Source organism: Bombina bombina, chromosome 4, assembly GCF_027579735.1.
Source record: "Bombina bombina isolate aBomBom1 chromosome 4, aBomBom1.pri, whole genome shotgun sequence".
Lineage (NCBI taxonomy): Eukaryota > Metazoa > Chordata > Amphibia > Anura > Bombinatoridae > Bombina > Bombina bombina.
The window spans coordinates 734,549,591-734,569,994 of record NC_069502.1 but is presented as its reverse complement, the minus strand read 5'-3'; the positions used below and the strand labels follow the sequence as shown (position 1 = coordinate 734,569,994).

Here is a 20,404-nt window from a genome sequence, read left to right as displayed (position 1 = left end):
TGAATTGTTGTAAAATCTTTATCCTTAACTGGCATACTGAGCATAACATGTTTTCCTGAATTCTTCAGTTTCATGACTGAAGTTGTTTGGATTTTGTGGTTCTTTTTTTTAAGTCTGATTATAAGGACCACTAAATACAGTAGATTTGCATAATTAAAAAGTGTTTAATAAAAAGACAATGCAATAACACTTAATCTGAATTTTAAATAAGCAGTACAAATAATATATAATACAAATGTATTTATCAAGGCTCTGCAAACCCAGGAGCCTGGGAGCCACTCGCTCCTAGAATTTTACCCCTGGCTTTTAACTTTTTGGATTATTCTCCATACATTTATATGCAAATGCCAGTGTTTGGCTCCTAAATATTCTTATTGGCACCTAAATTTGAATCAGATTTGTCGTATTTATTTTCCCCTTTCGCCAGGCCCCTGTATCATGTGACAGCCATCAGCCAACCACAAACTAGTATACATATACCCTGTGAGATTGTGCACATGCTCAGTAGGAGCTGGTGACTCAGAAAGTGTGAATATAAAGAGACTGTGCACATTTTGTTAATGGAAGTAAATTGGAAAGTTGATTAAAACTACATGAAAGTTTAATTTTTACTTGAGTGTCCCTTTCAGTGTGGCCTGAAAATTGTTAAAGAAGCATTGTACTGTAAATAAATGTCTCCCTTTTTAAGCATTTTCTTCAACAGTTGTGTTTTAAATATACCAGATCATTTACACCTATGTGCAAGTTACCATACCTTCCAATATTTTAATTTTAAATGGACATGAAACACAAATTTTTTCTTTCATGATTCTGATAGAGCATACCATTTTAAACAACTTTCCAATTTAATTATATTATCTAATTTGCTGCATTCTTTTGATATCCTTAGTTGGAAAACATATCTAGGTATGCTCAGTAGCTACTGATTGGTGGCTGCACATAGATGCCTCGTGTGATTGGCTCACCCATGTGCCAAGTGCATTGCTATTTCTTCAACAAAGGATATCTAAAGAATGAAGCAAAATAGACAATAGAAGTAAAATTTAATGTTGTTTAAAATTGTATTCTCTATCTGAATCATGAAAGAAAAATTTTGGGCTTCATGTCCCTTTAAGGCGGGTGGTAAAGACTAAGCCTGGGTGGTCCTAGGCAGGGTGCGAATGAATCAAGGATTGAGCCAGAACCAAGGCATGTAATGTATTATGCCAGCAATGACCCAGTTTGCATTGCTCAAAAGACCTACAGCTATGTGAGCAAGTTCCGTGTTTGAATGCACGTGCCTATGTAAATATGCCTCTGAAACAGTAATAACAGTTGGCAAAAATGTTTCTATTCAAAATTGGAATTACACTCCTGCACATTTAAATTTGTGGTTTGTACAGGTCTTAAAACGCTGTAACTGTAGCTTATGAGTTATCAAATTTTCTGTGTGAATACTTTAAAGTATATAGTATGTTTCCAATATAATACATTTTAAAAAAAACTTGCCAACTTTTTTTTTTTTATAAAAAAGAACGTTAAACTCAAAAATGAAGTCCCAGTGTAACGTTTTTGATAGACATGTGTATTCAGCAGTTTCATTAACGGATGAATACAGAAGATGGCGGCCGCTTGCAGCATTCGGCTCATTTTCGGAGCCAGATTTCTTCTTGTGAAATTGCAACACACTAAGATTTGTGCAAATCCAGAACTTAATATGTTGAACTTTCACAAGAAGAAATCCAGCTCTATTATGAGCCAAATTCCGCAAGTAGCCACCACCTTTCGCATTCGTCAGTTAACGAAACTGCTGAATACACTTGTCTACTTTTTAAGGATGCATATTGAAAATAACTTTGTAGTGCACTGTCATTTTTTTATTTTGCTCACTTTTCCTTTCATATAAAATTGGAAATTGTATTTTATTTTTTTCGCTTCTCAGTGCTACAGAGCAATTGCTTAACATGTTCAGAAGCTAATTTATATCTGCCTCTATGTGGCCACTGCAGGATATATGACCAATAACACTCAAAAGGCCATTAATGGGTGTGTACCTGAACTGTAGTGATATTGGCTTTTCTTACACAATCAAGAGCTTAAAGGGATAGTCTAGTCAAAATTAAACTTTCGTGATTCGGATAAAGCATGCGATTTTAAGCAGCTTTCTAATTTACTCCTATTATCAATTTTTCTTCGTTCTCTTGGTATCTTTATTTGGAAAAGCAAGAATGTACGCATAGGAGCCAGACCATTTTTGGTTCAGCACCTGGGTAGCCTTTGCTGATTGGCTGCTGCAAAAGTTGCTTAATAATGCATCCTCTATCTGAATCATGAAAGTTTAATTTTGACTAGACTATCCTTTTAAAGTCCTTTTTTGTTTTTACACTTCTATCCCCTTAATCTTGACTCTTGAGCATGATTTATAGAAACACAGCAACATTGATCCATGTGTTTCACAATTAGTTTTTTTACAGCCCCTGACTTTCTAATTCATTTGTGTTCACATTACAGGCTTTATATCTGCAGTACAGAGAAACCATCAAATGTCCCAATATGGATCACAGCAGCCAACTGGGCCCTCCATGTCTCCACATCCTTCACCTGGAGGACAGATGCACCCCAGCATGGGCAGCTTTCCACAGACCAACTCTGGTGGGAATTATGGCCCACAAATGAGCCAATATGGTCCACAAGGTAAGATGACCAAAATAATTACAGTACAACTGATGCTCATAAAGAATTCACATTGATGTCTCAGGCTGCGTCAATGTTTAACAACCTGATGCTCTTAATTGGGACAATACATTCTCCATATATAAGCTGAGTACCTTATAGGAATCTACTAAATACATTTTTGTACCAAGCATCTCAACAATATAAAGTTTCCTTCTTTGTTGAAGAGCATACCTAGGTAGGTAGCGTGCACGTGTCTGAAACACTACATGACAGTAAGCCACTGCTGCCACCAAGTGCTCTAGCAAATGTATAACATTGTTAAAAGTATTTTTGCTGACTGCTGCCAGATAGTTCTCTAGACATGTGCATGCTCGTAGGCCTACCTACTTGCTTTTCAACAAAGGATACCAAGAGAACAAAATAAATTTGATAATAGAAGTAAATTGGAAATTTAAAACTTTACAGTTTATCTGAATCATAAATTAACATTTTTGGATCTCATGTCCATTTAAATATTTCTCAGCACACTGTTTAAAGGGGTGATCACTATTAATGTACATAAAAGAGGACCTGTATTTTGTTCTACTAATTTTTTATTCTATTGTTGTAAGCCAGAGAGTAATTTTTGCACCCCTTGTGAATGCTACTTATTCAAACATAGGGATGCATCTCTTTTATTAAATGCATGTGTGTGCACCTAAGTTTAGTGTGCACAAGCAGTCTGTACCTATAGGGCATTTTAGTATCTGATGAAGACCATCATACAATGTCTACCAGTAAAGAGAGAGGTTTCATGGGAGAGAGTTATAGTAGCCGATTTATTAACTGTCGGGCAGACATGATCCGCTGTAGTGGATCATGTCCGCCCGACATCGCTAAATGCTGACAGCATACGCTGTCGGCATTTAACGTTGCACAAGCATTTCCAATCTGCCGCTAGCAGGGGGTGTCAATCATACCGATCGTATCTTATCGGGATAATTGCTATTGGTCGCCTCAGAGGTGGCGGATAAGTTAAAGCGCAACGTTCTTAAGACCGCTGCTTCTTAACTTATATATCCGGCAAGCCTGAAGGCTCGTGCGGAGTAAGCAGCATTGACTGCTTCTTAAATCAGCCCCATAGCCTTATTACTCCTCTCATACAGCCATGTAATAGACTCATAAAGGTACATTAAACACTTAAATGCTAGATAGAATGATGCAGTCAAAGAAAAGATTAGTCTGAGAATAACATGTAGATGTATTTTTTAATGTTTCATTAGTTATTTAAATATTGACAAAATAAGTGTAAAATGTTAGTGTCTATAAAACTATGGGAGCTGCCATGTTGTAACTTAGGTTACCTTCTTGGCTGTGGCCAGTTAGTACCAGTTATAAATAGGTCACTAGAGTGTGCAGCCAATGGTTGTGCTGGATTTAACAGTGTTCTGCACTTCCATTTCTAACAGGAACTGAAAAGCTTACAATTTCAGAATGGGATTACAGGGAAAGGGGACAAAATAAATAATGAAAGTATATTGCAGAGTTTTTTTATATATACATATATATGATTTATCATTTTATGTTACCATCTCAAAGTGTTTAATGTCCCTTAAGTTCAGCGTATGCCCTAGAACATTCGGCTTGCAGTGCATATGCTGAACTGATGTTGCAGGATGTCATTGTTTCAAAAGTACATTTTTTAGTCTGGTTTATCATTAAAGAGCATCTTATTTTCTCACTAGGAGGTCCCTTTATCATCACGAAGTTCCTGTTTTTATGTCTACATTAGCTTATCTTTTAATTATTTGATTGATCTATGTAAAATGTTTTTTTATTTTTTTGCTGGGGTAGGACACGATCACTTCTGTGCCTCATGTTATTGACTGTAGCGTTATCTTCAACAGCACAATTTGCCTACTGAGAACTCTAGCCGTTCATTACCAAGGGAGCTTTTTCGCACAAACCTTTATTATAACATAAATCAAAAACACAACTTTACAGTTAAAAAAAAAAAAAAAAAGGCCATCGAGAAAATTAGATTTATTTTTGTTTTAACAAAACCCAAAAGAGGATTTTATTTTTATTTTTTTAATCTGCAGTGATCATGTGACATTGTCAGTGCGAAAGCGCTTAACTGACAGTTTTTCTCACCGTCATATGGTTAACATGTGCATATCTAACTTTTATCTTTTTTTTTTCTTTCTATATTTGTGTCAGATCACATCTGCTCTACAAAGCAAAAGATAGATGTCATTTGCCAGATTTCCTGAATGCGTGTCTTTTTTTTTTTTTTTTCTTTTTCGCTTGCTATGGAAGAAATATAAAAGAAAAAGCCTTTCAGTTTTGATTTCTTAATATTTTCTTCATGACTATTAATTATCATGTATAATATACATAAAATAGTTTATAATATAAAATGTACAGCTCTGTTGTGGTATTACTGCTGTTGCAAAGGGTTTAAGTGCAAATTCTCATTCAGAGGATATCCCTCTTGGGAGACGGAGTTGGCTGCTTATTTCCAGATAAGTAGCGTCAGTCTTTACCCACATCTACAAGTGTGTGGGCAACCGGATTTGGCGTTGTGACACATCCAGCTGATATGGGCCAGCCCTACAGCTGCTGGATTCATTGTCTTTAATGTTTCGGGCCATCTGTTTTCTGTCAGAGCTCTCGCCAACAAATTACTAATCCATTAGAGCAACATGCGCGAATAAGACTGGCCTCCTTATTCCTAGATTTCCTTTTGTTTGACTCTGTGTGTTTTAATTTTATGAATTGTATTTGGCTTTTGCCTTTGTTTTGATATTAACCTCATGATAAAATGGACTTAATTAATGTTCAAGATCTTATAGGCTCTTCAAGGCCAAAAATAATAATAAAATAAATAAATGCACAAATAGCTCCACAAAATGTGAATGCTTAAACGTGGCTGACACAGAGATGCATTTACTTGTTGGTTGAATCAACAATTAGCATTGTTATATTTTGTTAAAACTAGGTAACTTCTGTTTTCTTTATTGTATACAAAACTGAAATCTCACAAAATTCTGTACAATGTGTTAAAGGCATTTTTAAGGGACAGTAAAGTCAAAATTAAACTTTCATGATTCAGATAGAGCATGCCGTTTTAAACAACTTTCCAATTTACTTCTGGCATCAAATTTGCTTTGTTCTCTTGGTATCTTTTATTGAAGAGGTAGATTGATCACATGCTTTGTATTAGCTTTTCACAACCGGAGACTGCTAGTTCATGTGAGCCATATAGATAACATTGAGCACACGCCCGTGGATTCTAACAACACAGCACTAATTGGCTTAAATGCAAGTCAAAAGATAAATTCATGTGATCAGGGGGCAGTCAGAAGAAACTTAGATACAAGGTAATCACAGAGATAAAAAGTGTGTGCAAAATTGGGAAATGGGTAATAAAGGGATTATCTATCTTTTTAAACAATATTATTATTTTTTTTGCGTTGACTGTCCCTTTAAGTTGTTTAAAACTGTATGCTCTATCTGAATCATGAATGTTTAATTTTGACTGTACTGTCCCTTTAAAATGTTTCACAATATGTTTAATTAGATTTAGTAACATTTTGTAATGTACTTTCAAGGGATATGAAACCCAAACATGTTCTTTTGTGATTTAAATAGAGCATACAATTTTTTAAAAAAAATTCAATTTGCTTCATTCCCATGTTATTTTGTGCTGAAGAGATACCTAGGTAGGTGTCTGGAGCACTACATGACAGGAAATAGCCCTGCAAAACTGCTGCTATATAGTGCTCCAGACACATGCATGCTCCTGAGCTTACGTCCCTGCTTTTCAACAAAAGATACCAAGGGAAAGAAGAACATTTTGATCATCAAAGTAAATTAAAAAAATTGTTTAAAATTGCCTGCTCTATCTGAATCATTCAAGAAAATTTTGGGGTTTCATGTCCCTTTAATCATTTACTTGTCCTGCTTTTCCTGTAATTTAACTCTGAAAATGTTGGTTTTCCTCTGCTCCAGATAGGGGAGTGGATCCAGCTTTATCATAACAAGAGTTCATTTATATAAATGATTTTTTTCATGACAGAGGACATAATACTTTATCATTAACCCCTTGAGTGCTAACGGTGGCTCTGAGCCGTCTCAGAGTTTCCCACTCTGGTGCTAACGACGGCTCAGAGCCGTCACTAGCACTCTCTCACCTTGTGGGAGATCTGGGGGCTCCCACCCGCTCCTACCCCGGCGATCAGGCCTGCATAGTGACAGGCATCGCGGGGGCTTCACGTTATGCGCGGTGACGTCACGCGTGATGACGTCACCGCACAACTTTATTTAAAATTCACAATGTAAAGTATAGGAGCAGGGGGCATTCTGCTTAGAAGCCTGTATCTCAGCTACAGACCCCCAAGACCCACTGTTGGAAAGGTAATCGCCTAACCTTTCCAAAAGTGTAAGTCTTGGGGATCTGGGGGGGGGGGGGGGGGGGGGTTGGGGGTTAGAAAAAAAGAGAAAAAAAAACTTAAAACAAGCACCCAGGTGGGAAAGTGTTAATATTAAAAAAGTGCATACAGACAAGATATTTCACAAGGCCACACATGCTTTTCAAGTACTAAAAGCTGTTGAAATACAAAAAGTACAGAAATAAAGTGAAAACTCTGTGCGTAAGGTTTTTTTGATAGACTGAAATACAACTGTCGAAATCGCTCAGTGCAAAGTAATGGAAGAGTTAGCCACACTATAAGCAGGTTTTCCGAAGGACCAGAATGGCATTGAATGTAAAAATAAAAAAAAAAAACAGAAAAGAGACATCAAAGGAATTCAGTAGAATGAAATAGACTCCTGTAATTCGTTTACTAAAAATGATGTTAATTTATCATAACTATTCTAAACTAATCACATGAAAACCATTATCTTTATCAGGTTTCTGAGGATATCTTTTAATAATCTGTATTGTTGTTAGTATAAAGTTTGAGACCTTTCTCGTCAAACGATAATGGAATAAATTCATAGATCAGTGATAGCTTTGTTGGGCAGTCTGACAGGCTGTCTTTAGAAACCGTGCTAAGTTCAATACATGAATGTAGGTTGAGACATGCCCTGAGGCCTATTTTTTTTTTTTTTTCCCTGAAAAGTCCTGCGCTTTTTTATTTTTCCTTTCATAAGTTTATACGCTGAAGGGTTCAAACACTGTGCTTGAGTGTGATTGATGTGTGGATAATGTTTACTTCTTCACAAAAACAATGAGGCTTTTCCTACAGTACAGAGTAAAAACTATTTTTATTTTTTGTGGCAGCACACCTTGGTTGTGATAAAAAAAAAACTTCAGTTAAAGGGATATGAAAAACACATTTCTTCTGTTATGTGTGATCAGTCCACGGGTCATCATTACTTCTGGGATATAACTCCTCCCCAACAGGAAATGCAAGAGGATTCACCCAGCAGAGCTGCATATAGCTCCTCCCCTCTACGTCAGTCCCAGTCATTCTCTTGCACCCAACGACTAGATAGGATGTGTGAGAGGACTATGGTGATTATACTTAGTTTTTATGACTTCAATCAAAAGTTTGTTATTTTAAAATAGCACCGGAGCGTGTTATTACTTCTCTGGCAGAGTTTGAGGAAGAATCTGACAGAGATTTTTTACTATGATTTTAACCGGAGTCGTTAAGATCATATTGCTGTTCTCGACCATCTGAGGGAGGTAAAGGCTTCAGATCAGGGGACAGCGGGCAGATGAATCTGCATTGAGGTATGTGGCAGTTTTTATTTTCTGAATGGAATTGATGAGAAAAGCCTGCCATACCGTTAAAATGACATGTATGTATACACTTCAGTATTCTGGGGATGGTATTTCACCGGAACTACTGTGTTAAGGTCACTAATCCTTTTAATAACTATTCTCATGTTAAACGTTTTTGCTGGAATGTAGAATCGTTTACATTGCTGAGGTACTGTGTGAATAAATGTTTGGGCATTATTTTCCACTTGGCAGTTTTTTGCTTTAATTGTGACAGTTTCGTTTCTCTTCACTGCTGTGTGGGAGAGGGAGGGGCCGTTTTTGGCGCTCTTTGCTACGCATCAAAAAATTCCAGTCAGCTACTTTTATATGTCCTGCATGATCCGGTTCATCTCTGACAGATCTCAGGGGTCTTCAAACTTCTTTGAAGGGAGGTAAATTCTCTCAGCAGAGCTGTGAGAATTCTTATAGTGACTGTGTATAAAAAACGTTGTTTTGTTTTCTTATGTACAAATTTAATTAGTGTTGTTTTTTACTAATGGGAACAAACCTTTGCTAAAAGTTGTGTTGTTTTAAAATTTGATGCAATAACTGTTTTTCAGTTCATTATTTCAACTGTCATTTAATCGTTAGTACCTCTTTGAGGCACAGTACGTTTTTTGCTAAAAAAGATTATAACCAAGTTGTAAGTTTTTTGCTAGTGTGTTAAACATGTCTGACTCAGAGGAAGATATCTGTGTCATTTGTTCCAATGCCAAGGTGGAGCCCAATAGAAATTTATGTACTAACTGTATTGATGCTACTTTAAATAAAAGTCAATCTGTACAATGTGAACAAATTTCACCAAACAGCGAGGGGAGAGTTATGCCGACTAACTCGCCTCACGCGACAGTACCTGCATCTCCCGCCCGGGAGGTGCGTGATATTTTGGCGCCTAGTACATCTGGGCGGCCATTACAGATAACATTACAAGATATGGCTACTGTTATGACTGAAGTTTTGTCTAAATTACCTGAACTAAGAGGCAAGCGTGATCACTCTGGGGTGAGAACAGAGTGCGCTGACAATGCTAGGGCCATGTCTGATACTGCGTCACAGCTCGCAGAGCATGAGGACGGAGAGCTTCATTCTGTGGGTGACGGTTCTGATCCAAACAGATTGGACTCAGATATTTCAAATTTTAAATTTAAATTGGAGAACCTCCGTGTACTACTAGGGGAGGTCTTAGCAGCTCTCAACGATTGTAACACTGTTGCAATACCAGAGAAACTGTGTAGGTTGGATAAATACTTTGCGGTACCGGCGAGTACTGACGTTTTTCCTATACCTAAGAGACTAACTGAAATTGTTACTAAGGAGTGGGATAGACCCGGTGTGCCGTTCTCACCCCCTCCAATATTTAGAAAGATGTTTCCAATAGACGCCACCACTCGGGACTTATGGCAAATGGTCCCCAAGGTGGAGGGAGCAGTTTCTACTTTAGCTAAGCGTACCACTATCCCGGTGGAGGATAGCTGTGCTTTCTCAGATCCAATGGATAAAAAATTAGAGGGTTACCTTAAGAAAATGTTTGTTCAACAAGGTTTTATATTACAACCCCTTGCATGTATCGCGCCGATTACGGCTGCGGCAGCATTTTGGATTGAGTCGCTTGAAGAGAACCTTAGTTCCTCTACGCTAGACGACATTACGGACAGGCTTAGAGTCCTTAAACTAGCTAATTCTTTCATTTCGGAAGCCGTAGTACATTTAACCAAACTTACGGCTAAGAACTCAGGATTCGCCATACAGGCACGCAGGGCACTGTGGCTAAAATCCTGGTCAGCTGATGTTACTTCTAAGTCCAAATTACTTAATATACCTTTCAAGGGGCAGTCCTTATTCGGGCCCGGTTTGAAAGAAATTATCGCTGACATTACGGGAGGTAAGGGCCACGCCCTACCTCAAGACAAGGCCAAAGCTAAGGCTAGACAGTCTAATTTTCGTCCCTTTCGGAATTTCAAAACAGGAGCAGCATCAACCTCCACTGCACCAAAACAGGAAGGAGCTGTTGCTCGTTACAGGCAAGGCTGGAAGCCTAACCAGTCCTGGAACAAAAGCAAGCAGGCCAGGAAACCTGCTGCTGCCCCAAAGACAGCATGAACCGAGAGCCCCCGATCCGGGACCGGATCTAGTAGGGGGCAGACTCTCTCTCTTCGCCCAGGCCTGGGCAAGAGATGTTCAGGATCCCTGGGCACTAGAGATCATATCTCAGGGATACCTTCTAGACTTCAAATTATCTCCCCCAAGAGGGAGATTTCATCTGTCAAGGTTGTCAACAAACCAGATAAAGAAAGAAGCGTTTCTACGCTGCGTACAAGATCTGTTAACAATGGGAGTGATCCATCCGGTTCCGTGGTCGGAACAAGGACAAGGGTTCTACTCAAACCTGTTTGTGGTTCCCAAAAAAGAGGGAACTTTCAGGCCAATCTTAGATTTAAAGACTCTAAACAAATTCCTAAGAGTTCCATCGTTCAAAATGGAAACTATTCGGACAATTTTACCCATGATCCAAGAGGGTCAGTACATGACCACAGTGGATTTAAAGGATGCTTACCTTCACATACCGATCCACAAAGATCATCACCGGTATCTAAGGTTTGCCTTCTTAGACAGGCACTACCAGTTTGTAGCTCTTCCATTCGGATTGGCTACGGCTCCAAGAATCTTCACAAAGGTTCTGGGTGCCCTTCTAGCGGTACTAAGACCGCGAGGGATTTCGGTAGCTCCGTACCTAGACGACATTCTAATACAAGCTTCAAGCTTTCAAACTGCCAAGTCTCATACAGAGTTAGTTCTGGCATTTCTAAGGTCGCATGGATGGAAAGTGAACGAAAAGAAGAGTTCTCTCTTTCCTCTCACAAGAGTTCCATTCTTGGGGACTCTTATAGATTCTGTAGAAATGAAGATTTACCTGACAGAAGACAGGTTAACAAAACTTCAAAATGCATGCCGCGTCCTTCATTCCATTCAACACCCGTCAGTAGCTCAATGCATGGAGGTGATCGGCTTAATGGTAGCGGCAATGGACATAGTACCTTTTGCACGCCTACACCTCAGACCGCTGCAACTATGCATGCTAAGTCAGTGGAATGGGGATTACTCAGATTTGTCCCCTACTCTGAATCTGAATCAAGAGACCAGAAATTCTCTTCTATGGTGGCTTCATCGGCCACACCTGTCCAGGGGAATGCCATTCAGCAGGCCAGACTGGACAATTGTAACAACAGACGCCAGCCTACTAGGTTGGGGCGCTGTCTGGAATTCTCTGAAGGCTCAGGGACTATGGAATCAGGAGGAGAGTCTCCTTCCAATAAACATTCTGGAATTGAGAGCAGTTCTCAATGCCCTTCTGGCTTGGCCCCAGTTAACAACTCGGGGGTTCATCAGGTTTCAGTCGGACAACATCACGACTGTAGCTTACATCAACCATCAGGGAGGGACAAGAAGCTCCCTAGCAATGATGGAAGTATCAAAGATAATTCGCTGGGCAGAGTCTCACTCTTGCCACCTGTCAGCAATCCACATCCCGGGAGTGGAGAACTGGGAGGCGGATTTCTTGAGTCGCCAGACTTTTCATCCGGGGGAGTGGGAACTTCATCCGGAGGTCTTTGCCCAAATACTTCGACGTTGGGGCAAACCAGAGATAGATCTCATGGCGTCTCGCCAGAACGCCAAACTTCCTCGCTACGGGTCCAGATCCAGGGATCCGGGAGCAGTTCTGATAGATGCTTTGACAGCACCTTGGAACTTCAGGATGGCTTATGTGTTTCCACCCTTCCCGCTGCTTCCTCGATTGATTGCCAAAATCAAACAGGAGAGAGCATCAGTAATTCTAATAGCACCTGCTTGGCCACGCAGGACTTGGTATGCAGATCTAGTGGACATGTCATCCTGTCCGCCTTGGTCTCTACCTCTAAGACAGGACCTTCTGATACAGGGTCCATTCAAACATCAAAATCTAACTTCTCTGAAGCTGACTGCTTGGAAATTGAACGCTTGATTTTATCAAAACGTGGTTTTTCTGAGTCGGTTATTGATACCCTGATTCAGGCTAGGAAGCCTGTTACCAGAAGGATTTACCATAAAATATGGCGGAAATACCTATACTGGTGCGAATCCAAAGGTTACTCCTGGAGTAAGGTTAGGATCGCTAGGATATTGTCTTTTCTACAAGAAGGTTTAGAAAAGGGTTTATCAGCTAGTTCATTAAAGGGACAGATTTCAGCTCTGTCCATCTTGTTACACAGACGTCTGTCAGAAAATCCAGACGTCCAGTCCTTTTGTCAGGCTTTAGCTAGGATCAAGCCTGTGTTTAAAGCTGTTGCTCCACCATGGAGTTTAAACTTAGTTCTTAACGTTTTACAGGGTGTTCCGTTTGAACCCCTTCATTCCATTGATATAAAAATGTTATCTTGGAAAGTTCTGTTTTTAATGGCTATTTCCTCGGCTCGAAGAGTCTCTGAGTTATCAGCCTTACATTGTGATTCCCCTTATCTGATTTTTCACTCAGACAAGGTAGTTCTGCGTACTAAACCTGGGTTCTTACCTAAGGTAGTCACTAACAGGAACATCAATCAAGAGATTGTTGTCCCATCCTTGTGTCCAAATCCTTCTTCAAAGAAGGAACGTCTTTTACACAATCTGGATGTAGTTCGTGCCCTCAAGTTCTACTTGCAGGCAACTAAAGATTTTCGCCAAACTTCTTCCTTGTTTGTCGTTTACTCTGGACAGAGGAGAGGTCAAAAAGCTTCTGCTACCTCTCTCTCTTTTTGGCTTCGTAGCATAATACGTTTAGCCTATGAGACTGCTGGACAGCAGCCTCCTGAAAGAATTACAGCTCACTCCACTAGAGCTGTGGCTTCCACTTGGGCCTTTAAGAATGAGGCCTCTGTTGAACAGATTTGCAAGGCTGCAACTTGGTCTTCGCTTCATACTTTTTCCAAATTTTACAAATTTGACACTTTTGCTTCTTCGGAGGCTATTTTTGGGAGAAAGGTTCTTCAGGCAGTGGTTCCTTCTGTATAATGAGCCTGCCTATCCCTCCCGTCATCCGTGTACTTTTGCTTTGGTATTGGTATCCCAGAAGTAATGATGACCCGTGGACTGATCACACATAACAGAAGAAAACATAATTTATGCTTACCTGATAAATTCCTTTCTTCTGTTGTGTGATCAGTCCACGGCCCGCCCTGTTTTAAGGCAGGTAAATATCTTTTAAATTATACTCCAGTCACCACTTCACCCTTGGTTACTCCTTTCTCGTTGTTTCTTGGTCGAATGACTGGGACTGACGTAGAGGGGAGGAGCTATATGCAGCTCTGCTGGGTGAATCCTCTTGCATTTCCTGTTGGGGAGGAGTTATATCCCAGAAGTAATGATGACCCGTGGACTGATCACACAACAGAAGAAAGGAATTTATCAGGTAAGCATAAATTATGTTTTTTATTCTTTCATGATTAGTATGTCTCAGCAATTAAAGGGACATGAAACCCAAATGTTTTCTTTTATGATTCAGATGGCATATACAATTTAAACAACTTTCAAATGTAGTTATCTAATTTGCTAAACTCTTTTAGTATCCTTTGTTGAAGGAGTAGTAGTGTACTACTGGGAGCTAGCTGAAAGGCAATGACAAGAGGCATATACAGTATCTGCAGCCACCAATCAGCAGTTTCTGATCCTATTTAGGTATACTGTTTAACAATGGATAGAAAGAGAACGAAACTAATTAGACAATAGAGATAAAATGGAAAGATATTTAAAATTGCATGCTTTATCTTAATCATGAAAGAAAAAAATTGGGTTTCATATCCCTTTAAGTAAATGATATGTATTTAAAATAAACACACTGTTGTGCAGCCTAAGAAATACACATTAGGTTTATATTATCTCCTCTGCTGTGGCCAATCAGGAATAGATATACATAAGCTCCTAAACAAATCCAGTAACTAAGCAGCATGTAGGTTGGTCAGGTGTCAGAATTCCACAGAATGCACTGCAGCTTTTTGGGGAAATTTTTTGTTAAAATTTAAGTAACTGAAAAGGCAGATACAATACATAAAGAAAATTTTCACTGTGCTAATTTAATTTTTAGGTAAATTTCCCTTTATTAAATGGACAGTAAAGTCATAATTAGACATTCATGATTCAGACAGAGAATAGACTTTTAGACAATTTTCCAATTTACTTCCATTATTTAATTTGATTCCTTCTCTTGTTATCCTTTGCTGAAATGTTTATCTAGGTAAGCTCAGGAGCAGCAAAGAGCCTAGGTTCTAGCTGCTGATTGGTGGCTGCATACATATACTGATTGTCATTGGTTAACCCATGTTTTCAATTAGCTACCAGTAGTGCATTGCTGATCCTTCAACAAATGATTCCAAGTAAATTAAGCAAATTTGATAATATAAGTAATGGTTTTAAAATGGTATGTTCTACCTAAATCATGAAATAAATGTTTGGTTTCACTTCCCTTTAAAGAGACAATGTGTGGGGATTTATCTGATATGTTTTAATAGTTTAAGATACCATAGCCAAAAGGGTTACTCATCAATTAAGGACCTTGCCAAATACTCCCTGATGAATCCGTGTTTGAAATCTCAGTCTTTATAGCCAGGAAAGCCCGGAGCAGTGCTATGTAGTTCCGCAAATCTAAGTATCATGTAGCCTGCCATACCTTGCTCCGCCAACAAGGACACATTACAGTAAGTCCCCTACTTACGAACGAGTTCCGTTCCGGGAGCAGGTTTGTAAGTCCAATTTGTTTGTTTGTAAGTCTAACTGTATTGTAATTTGTGTGAAAAGTATTCTAAGCCTCACTTTATAATACTTTTCACACAGTATAGTAGTACATAAAAAACAAACAATACTGTAAAGAAAACATTTTTTAATCTTACCTTGTATAGTAAAACCGGTATGGAGTGAACAAAAATGGAACTAACTTCCGTGATTTGACATGAGAACGCATGTTTGTATCTTTGAAAGATTGTAACTTGAACGTTTCTAAGTAGGGGACTTACTGTATATCACACAATGTGCTCAGACAAGCAACTGATAATAGTTAATTGTATTCAAAGCAGCTGCAGGAACACACATTTAAATTGGCTTGACACTCAACTACCCCAACTGGTAGTTTTATTTTTGCTTTTGTCTGTTGTTTATATATAGCTTTTGTCTGAGTATGTCATACCTTTGACTGTCTTCTAATATTCTGTTGTCTGCAACAGAAACACCTAAACATAATGTTATAGGGTTTTGAATTTGTATCTTTGCAATTGTTTTTCATGTTTCTTTTCATATTTTTAAAATAGTATCCTTTAAAAAATCTTTTAAAATGAAATTAGGTTTTAGTCTATTAAACTTAAAGTGATTGTAAACTTTAACGAATTAAATCCCAGTATCAAATAATACTCTTTAAAAACAGGGGCACTTTAATTAATTAAAGTTTACAATGATGCATAGTTGTTAAAATACTTACCCCCTTTGCGTTATGGTAAACATAACGCTGATCCTCTGTCCGCATCTATTGGTTTCTTTAGCAGAACAATGACGAATTCAGCTTCCTCCAATCTTTGTTTGTCCCCAAGCATCTTTGTAAACTTTAATGAATTAAAGTGCCTCTGTTTAAAAGTATTATTTGATACTAGGCTTTTATTCATTAAAGTTTACAATCACTTTAAGAGATCAATACGTGTGTGTGTGTGTACGCCCTAAGTTTGGGATAATTTGATCTACTACCATAATTTATGTAGTTCCTTTATGGTTTTTGAAAATTATTTTTATCATCTATTTCTTGTCTTTGCACTTGAATTCTACTTATGATCTTGACGTTCTTTCCTAAAAACATTTCTTGCGTAGACTTTGCACTATGTTAAAATATCAAGTAATAAATACAAACTAGAGATTGACCAGAGTTCCTAGTTAAAACATATTCTCACGAGTTTATAATGTGTTGGGTATGAGATGTGTCAAAATGATTGACATCAAAGATGCAGTGTAGTTAATACAATTTGACTGACTTAATAATTTGACATTAAATATTTTTTTAGAATATATTTTATTCTGATGTCATTGATTATGGATTTAGCTATTATTGTAATATATAGTTCAGCAATTGTAGCCTCTCAATAATTAAGGCGGACAAAATAGCAAGAATTAAAGAAGAATTGGGTTTTACTTTTATTTTTTTTGTATAGTACTTTTGTCTAAACAAAACCAAAACATTTCATTGCTTTAATCATTTAGAGGGCATCATTTTTTTTGTTCCATTTTAAAAAAATGAAAAACATTTTTTTTTTTTTTTTTTTAAATAGGAAGTTGACAACAGTCTACTGTACAAATCAGATTTTAAAATTAATCTATTTTGGTGCTATAAATTATAATTATGAGTATGCTTCTCATCTTAAAAGTGTTGTTAGAATTGGTAACCTGTGAGCATATCTGAAATAGAACAAAATCATTTTGTTGAGATATGGTTATACGGATAAAGATTCCAGTACTGTGTAGCTTAAACTTTAGTCATTTTAAATCAAGTGAATAATTACATAAAATCCAATGATTGCCAATTAATTGGAGAACTTTGTTCATAAAAGAAACTCAACTGTAACAGTTTATCCTAAAATATATATATCGTACAAATGTCCTTTAAACATACAAATGGTTTTCTTTGTGAAAAAAATGTCTAAAAAAATAAACCAGAGAAGTGATACTTTTTTAAATGCTTTTTAGTGTCACCTGGTTGGTTAGATCAGGGTTAAGATAACACAAATTAATTTTAAAATTACACTATTGCTTGAACTGTGTGTTTAAACCCCCCAAAATGGATAATCACATAGTTAAAGGGACAGTTCACCCAAAAACTTTCTCCCCTTTAAATGATTCCCAATGATCCTTTTTACCTGCTAGAGTGTATTAAATTGGTTGCAAGTAGATCCTTTACTCATATTTCAGCATTTGAAATAGCTGATTTAGCTTGTGGTTTCCCAACCTATACTGAAAGTTTTGATACTGGCGTATATGCTATTGACAAGCCTAAGTAAACACAGCCAGCAGAAGAAGTTACACTCTCAGTGGGGGGCATGATAGTTAAGTAATAAAATTATAATTTTCCATTGTTCTCTCTATGTATTGAGCTTTGGTGTTCCAGACAAATATAAGATAAGAAAGCAAGTCTGTGTACATGAAAGTGATAACATAATGAGATCTGATATTACCTGAAGCTCAACCCATTGTAATAGGCTGTGGTTTCAAAGCACAAAACCAGCTACTTCAGATACAAAAATAAACCCGAAAATGCAATTTCTCAAATATTTTATACTCTGCAGTTGGTATAACAAGTCATTTAAAATACATTTATGGAAAAACAATTTTACAGTGTACTGTCCCTTTAAAGTTGGCCAATTATGAGCTGAAAGTGGCCAGTCATTTGTACCCCTGATGGACTCAACCACTTTGTTCAGCTCTGTGTAGCTGACTGCAACCGTGTGTTTAATCTCTTTGTAGTGCAACAATAATAATAATAATAATAATAATTTAGTACATTCTATAATTTTATTATTGTTTCTTTATGCTTTTTTAACATGGAAATATATATTTTTTTATTTTAAGGCAATTACTCCCGACCAACAACATATACTGGTGTACCGAACACAAGCTACAGTGGCCCTGGTCCTGGCATGAACATGAACGCCAACAACCAGATGCATGTGCAGGGACCAAGCGGTAGCATGCCTATGGGGAGGATGCCAGGAAGTGGAATGACAAGCAGGCCTTATCCAGGAAACATGGGCACTATGACTCCAAATTCTCCTGCCATGTCTCATCAGGGTGGTCCTGGTATGGGTCCCCCCATGCCATCAGTGAATCGTAAGGCACAGGAAGCCGCTGCTGCAGTGATGCAGGCCGCAGCCAACTCTGCTCAGAGCAGGTGTGTTTTTGTTAAATAATCAATTACTGTAGTAAAAAAAATCAAAAAAAAATCTAAAGAGCATTGTAGTGCATAAACAATTCCCTCATTTTGATGTGGAGTACAGAATATGTATAAAATATCCTTCATTGTGTTTTCAAGTAGCTTATAATTACTGTGTACACATGATGACTCAGTAACCCTTTATCTATTTATTTATTTATTGGGGGGGGGGGTCATTACTGTTTAATTATTCTTTTTTCTGTGCTAGTAAGCAATATGAATTGTGACTTGTTATTAGACCGGTTAATAAGTGAACATTGGATTTGTGCAGCATTAGATAGACTCCATATTAATTTCAGATCAAAAGTTTTTACAAATTGGTTCCCACCCATTTTCTTCCTTGTTTATCACCAAGACAAGATATTTATACAGATTTGTTTATTCTTTTATTCCCTTCCACGTAATTAATTATCTTTATAGCAACTTTAAGAAATGTATTTTACATTTCCAAAGGATTTATAAAGTATCAAACCAATGGAAGAGGTAGGCTGGTCCCATAACCCCTTAGATTAGCTTTTTAGATTTACATTACTGGTTTCCCCATTCATTTTAGTACCAAATATTGTCTACAAATGTCAGCACTTGCCTATAGTCATATGTAACCCCTGGAAGCCTCTCACTGGATTACCAAAGAGCCACCAATGCAAACAAGAATATTAACACAAGGGCCAAACTAGAGGGACAATAAAAACAAAATTAAACTTTTCATGATTCAGATAGATCATATCGTTATCTAATTTTCTTCCTTCTCTTGGTATCATTTGTTTAAAAACATAACTAGGTAAGCACAGGAACAGCAATGCACTAGTGGGATTTAGCTGCTGGTTGGTGGCTACACATATATGCCTCTTGTTATTGGCTCATGTGATGTGTTCCCAGTAAGTGCATTGTTGCATTGCTTCAACAAAGGATACCAGTAGAATTGAGCAAATTTGATCATAGAAGTAAATTGGAAAGTTATTTAAACTAGTATGCTCTATCTGTATTATCTGAAATAATTTGGTTTAATTTCCCTTTAACAGCTAAATAAATGCTGGTTATAATAATATTTTCAAAGCAAAGCTTAGCCTGAAAATAATATGCAGGTGCATTTATTTAGAATATATTAGTTGTGGAAAAAATATTGTCAAGTTTTTGTGTTAGTAAAACAACTGGGGCTGCCATTTTGTAACCTGGGTAAGGTTTCCCCCTCTGCTGAGGCCAATTAAGGACAGCAATAAATTAGTCACCAGAGTGTACAACCAATAAATGTGCAAATTTTAGCAGTGTTAAAGGGGCAGTTTACTCCAGAATTGTTGTTGTTTAAAAATATAGATAATCCCTTTATTACCCATTTCCTAGTTTTGCATAACCAACACTGCTGTATTAATACACTTTTTACCTCTGTGATTGACCCTGTATCTAAGCCTCTGCAGACTGGCCCCTTATTTCACTTCTTTTGACAGACATGCATTTTAGCCAATCAGTGCTGACTCCTAGGTAAGTCCACGGGATTGAGCACAATGTTTTTATTTTGCACACATGAACTAGCACTATCTAGCTGTTAAAAAAACTGTCAAAACACAGATTTAAGAGGTGGCCTTCAATGGTTAGAAATTAGCAAATAAGCCTACCAATGTTTAGCTTTCAACAAAGAATACCAAGAGAACGCAAATGTGATGACAAACGTAAATTGGAAACTTGCATGCCCTATCTGAATCATGATAATTTAATTTTGACTAAACTGTCCCTTTAAATGTGGTGTATCTTAAAATCTTCCATTTTTAACAGGAATTGAAAAGCTTGAAATTTTCAGAATAAATTACAGGAAAACCAGGAAAAGGGAACAAAATAATAATAATGACATTATATTACAGAGTTGATTTAATAGATATAATTAAACAATGTGTATTATAATCTCAAACTTTTTTTTAATGTCCCTTTAATAAAAAGGTGGATCCGCAGGCAACTAGAAACTAGTGATAAGGATTACCTAGATAGCTACATAAATTGACAAATTAAAAATCCATCCCTGTTTAGTTGAGAAATGT

At 37.4% G+C, this 20,404-nt stretch overlaps 1 protein-coding gene across 7 annotated transcripts in view; it reads left to right on the top strand.

The window, feature by feature from the left end:
* The window catches only part of ARID1B (AT-rich interaction domain 1B), an 807,057-nt gene that overhangs the window by 596,573 nt on the left and 190,080 nt on the right, over nt 1–20,404 (top strand). For all 7 annotated transcript variants that reach the window (XM_053710956.1, XM_053710958.1, XM_053710954.1 and 4 more), the window contains 2 exons: nt 2,491–2,673; nt 18,014–18,332. In XM_053710956.1, the coding sequence (XP_053566931.1) occupies nt 2,491–2,673; nt 18,014–18,332 (502 nt within the window). The remainder of the gene's footprint in view (nt 1–2,490; nt 2,674–18,013; nt 18,333–20,404) is intronic.